We start from the raw sequence: 484 nt of genomic DNA, 5'->3' as shown, positions 1-484 counted from the left end.
GCGCGGCGGGGGCGGGCAGGCTCCGCCCCGGGGCGGGAGGGGGCCGCGGGATTAAAGGCCACCCCGGCGGGCGGGGATCGGACTGTTGCAGGCACCGGCACCGGAGCGCGCCCGGTCCTCGCCGGGTCCCAGCCCCGCGCGACGGCCGAGCCCAGCCGGGACCCCCCTCCGCGACATGCGCGTCCCAGCCCCGCGCTAAGCAGGCGGCGATGTGGGGACTCGTGTCCAGGGGCCCTGGCCGGGGGCTGCTGCTGGCGCTGGCGCTGGGCGGGCTGGCGCGGGCCGGGGGCGTGGAGGTGGAGCCCGGCGACGCGCACGGCGAAAGCGGGGGCTTCCAGGTGGTCACCTTCGAGTGGGCCCACGTGCAGGATCCCTACGTCATCGCGCTCTGGATCCTCGTGGCCAGCGTGGCCAAGATCGGTAAGTGGCCCCGGGGTCTCCGCATCTGCCCGCGGGGTCTGCGGCCGCCTCTGCCGGGTTTGGG

At 77.3% G+C, this 484-nt stretch overlaps 1 protein-coding gene across 4 annotated transcripts in view; it reads left to right on the top strand.

Moving 5' to 3' along the window:
* The first annotated feature begins 205 nt into the window (after positions 1 to 205).
* SLC9A3 (solute carrier family 9 member A3) overlaps positions 206 to 484 on the top strand; it is a 46,670-nt gene continuing 46,391 nt past the window's right edge. For 2 of the 4 annotated variants that reach the window (XM_023194580.1, XM_023194579.1), the window contains exon 1: positions 210 to 420. In XM_023194580.1, the coding sequence (XP_023050348.1) occupies positions 210 to 420 (211 nt within the window). Of the gene's footprint in view, positions 421 to 484 lie in introns of all 4 variants that reach the window. The other 2 variants (XM_023194578.1, XM_023194581.1) reach the window with 2 other exon arrangements.

The sequence above is a fragment of the Piliocolobus tephrosceles genome, chromosome 4 (assembly GCF_002776525.5).
Source record: "Piliocolobus tephrosceles isolate RC106 chromosome 4, ASM277652v3, whole genome shotgun sequence".
Lineage (NCBI taxonomy): Eukaryota > Metazoa > Chordata > Mammalia > Primates > Cercopithecidae > Piliocolobus > Piliocolobus tephrosceles.
This window is presented reverse-complemented; position numbering and strand designations above follow the sequence as displayed.